This window comes from Mustela nigripes, chromosome 13, assembly GCF_022355385.1.
Source record: "Mustela nigripes isolate SB6536 chromosome 13, MUSNIG.SB6536, whole genome shotgun sequence".
Taxonomy (NCBI): Eukaryota; Metazoa; Chordata; class Mammalia; order Carnivora; family Mustelidae; genus Mustela; species Mustela nigripes.
The window spans coordinates 71,554,349-71,557,345 of record NC_081569.1 but is presented as its reverse complement, the minus strand read 5'-3'; the positions used below and the strand labels follow the sequence as shown (position 1 = coordinate 71,557,345).

Below are 2,997 nucleotides of genomic sequence, written 5' to 3'. Positions count from 1 at the left end.
TCCACCAAGTCACTTATACTCTAAAATCCTCCCTTTATTTGTGCTTAAAATGAACGTACCTATTTATAATGTATTACCTTACTGAAATAGAAAATATATATAAGGAGACAAGTAGAGTGCCTTACCCTCAATACAATTATTTTATTATGTTTGTATTTCCCATAGTGAAAAAGCTGAACACAAACATAAAAAATGTTATATACATTCTCCTTACCATTCTTTGAAAATAAAAAAAATCTACGGTAACTAAAAAATTCACTCAGATTCCTCTGTTTGTTCAAGATCTTCTAATTTTTCAAGACGTTTCTATTTGACTAGTTACAAATAATTTATATGCTAGCTGTAGGGACATCTGTCTTCCCAGGGTACTGGAAATGGGCATCTCTGTCACTTGCTCCAACGGACCCATGGTGGAGCTTTTTACCTGCAAAGGGCTTTTTGGGGGAAGAAACGGACAAGAAAAGTGAAATGACAACTGGCGATGGGTCTAATTTTAGAAGGAAAAACATGCTGTCACATAAATCTGAAAGTCTGGAAATCTGCAAAGACTGCTGTGGTGCAAATGCCCGACCGACCGGGGGAAGGGTGGGGGCTGCAAGCGCTGTTGCAGTTTGGGCGCAGGCTGGAGATCACTGGGGAGCACTGTGCCTCCACCGCACACAGGTAGGTGGCTGAGTCTTCCAGTTGGGAGGCCCGGATGTGGAGGGTGCTGGACCGATCCCTAGGATTCACTGTGCAGTTTAACCTCCCACTCTGCTGCATCCCTGAAGCTATGTAAAACAGCCCCATGAGACCGTCGCCCCTGGGGTGCTGTCGGAACCACTGCACACTGCGCGCAGTTTCGGAAAAATTGCACTTGAGAGTAGAGCTGGCTCTCTCCTGGATGATCAGGGCTGAAGGGCTCTGCTCCACCATCATCCCTCTCACCACTGTGTGGAAAGAGAAAAACAAACACAAGTGATGTCACCAGGAAATCACTGATGCAGTTTCGAAACTTGCAAAATATCCTAAGACACACCGCTGAGGTAGTAGGACCCTCTTGGAGTTCCCCTACCGTTGTGGGCTGTGGGCTGTGGACTCCACCCAAGTACCCATGAGGAACGCCCCCACTCACAGCAAACCTGGATGCACAGGAGCCCCAGTAGATCTCCCCCGTGTCTCCTCATGATTCCTTGTCTATGTGATAAAGTACTTCTGCCCACTGTGCAGAGTAATGAGTCTTGGATTCAGAGTAACTGTGTCTCACAGTCAATCCCTTTCAACAGAACCACCGGGCACCAATCACACCTCAGCCCTGTCACTCACAGAACTCCAGACTCCACCCACAGTGGCCCAGGACAGTGCACAGTCGTGTCTTCAAAACTGTGCTGGCCAACAGTGCAGGGAGGTAGGGGCAATACTTCTAATATAGGAGGATAAATGTTTTTTTTTTTTTTTAAACACTTTATTTAAGGGATTTGTGAGTTAGTGTGTGAGGAAAAGTGAATGATATTTCTAAAAGATTCAAGGCCTAATGGGGATTCCACAAAACCTTGAAGAATCACAGTGAAAGTGTCTCCATTCCCCAATTTGCATAGTTTGTGAGACTACGTGAGAATTCCACTATAAGAAAATACTGGTAAAGGAAAGAGATCTGACATCATGCATTATATATTGCTGAAGTAACCATAATTTCTGAAATCAAGACAGTTCTAGAAACGAAGACAGACAGTCACAATCTGTATTGATTATTATTGCAATCAGAATTTGGCTGATGAAAAATAAGAGGTCTGCACAATGTCCTAACTTTTATATCTTCATCTCTCCTGTTGCAGTTCATGGACCCTGCTCATCCACACAGCTGAGTCTGACTGGGCCACTCATTGCTGTTCAGAGTCAATGTTGTTCTCTTCCTTTCCTTCTCTTTGTTTTCCTTATTGTTTCCTCTCTTCTTTTCCTCATTCTTGCTCCCTCCACTCTCAGCAGAGATATATAAAAAGGTGAGATATCTGGGGTTTTGAAATAATTTCAAGACCAGTAAGTTTGGGGCATTTTATTCATATTAAGTAACAAGAGGTATTTTCTGTTGAGTTTCCATGCTCACAATGCCCAGCAATATTCCTTTCCTGGTACCTGTGAAGAATTATCTGTTTAGTGGAGTTTAGAGACATGGCCTCAGATGTCTGAAATGGCAGAACCTAAAACCTGAGATGAACTTTACACAAACGCCATTCCCCTTCTCCCCAACCTTTGCTATCTATAATTGGACTGGCTCACATGATTTCTGTTCTTTCTTTTAACTGTTCAACCATGGACCATCAGAAAAATCTTTATTTCTGGTAAAGCCTAGAGTGCCCCCTATTGTAATGAAGCTGTCAGCAAAGACACCTCAGATGAAGCAGCTCTGCAGACAAAACCTCCAACCCCATTCATTCCCCGGTTCCTGATGAAGGAAATGCCCATGGTCAGAAAATAAAATTACTGCTTAGATTGGTGAGGATTAAAAGTGAACCAAATCCTATTTTTAAAAGGGAATTTCATGGAAATAGATATAAAAGATGAATTTGCTAAGTCTCATCTTGTGCTACTTATTTGATTTCATTACTTTAGTTCAAAAGAAATCCAATACTTATTGAGCCTTTAGTTTCAATGGAGTAATTTACTAGAGCTAAGAATATATAAATGAGTAATGCAATATTATTCATCAGTGTAAAAGAATGAAATCTTGCCAGGTGCAACAACATGGGTGGAGTTGGAGAGTATAATATTAAGGGAAATAAGTCAGTCAGAGAAAGACAAATACCATATGATTTTACTCATGTGGAAATTAAGAAACAAGCCAAATAAGGAAAAGGAAAAAAAAGTACGACAGAGAGAGATAAATCAAGAAAGACTCATCATTAAACTGAGCAAACTGATGGTTACCAGAGGGAGAGACTGGAGATTGGTTAAATAGGTGAGAAGATGAAGCAGTGCCCTTGTCCCAATGAGCAAGCATCAGGTGTTCTGTGGAAGTGT

General features: G+C 41.7%; 1 gene segment (V, D, J or C); it reads right to left on the bottom strand.

Moving 5' to 3' along the window:
• Nucleotides 1–513: 513 nt before the first annotated feature.
• On the bottom strand, nucleotides 514–1,185 carry LOC131999374 (T cell receptor alpha variable 22-like). The segment is given in 2 exon segments: nucleotides 514–929; nucleotides 1,115–1,185. Coding segments are annotated over 2 exon segments (468 nt in total).
• Between the last annotated feature and the right edge of the window lie 1,812 nt (nucleotides 1,186–2,997).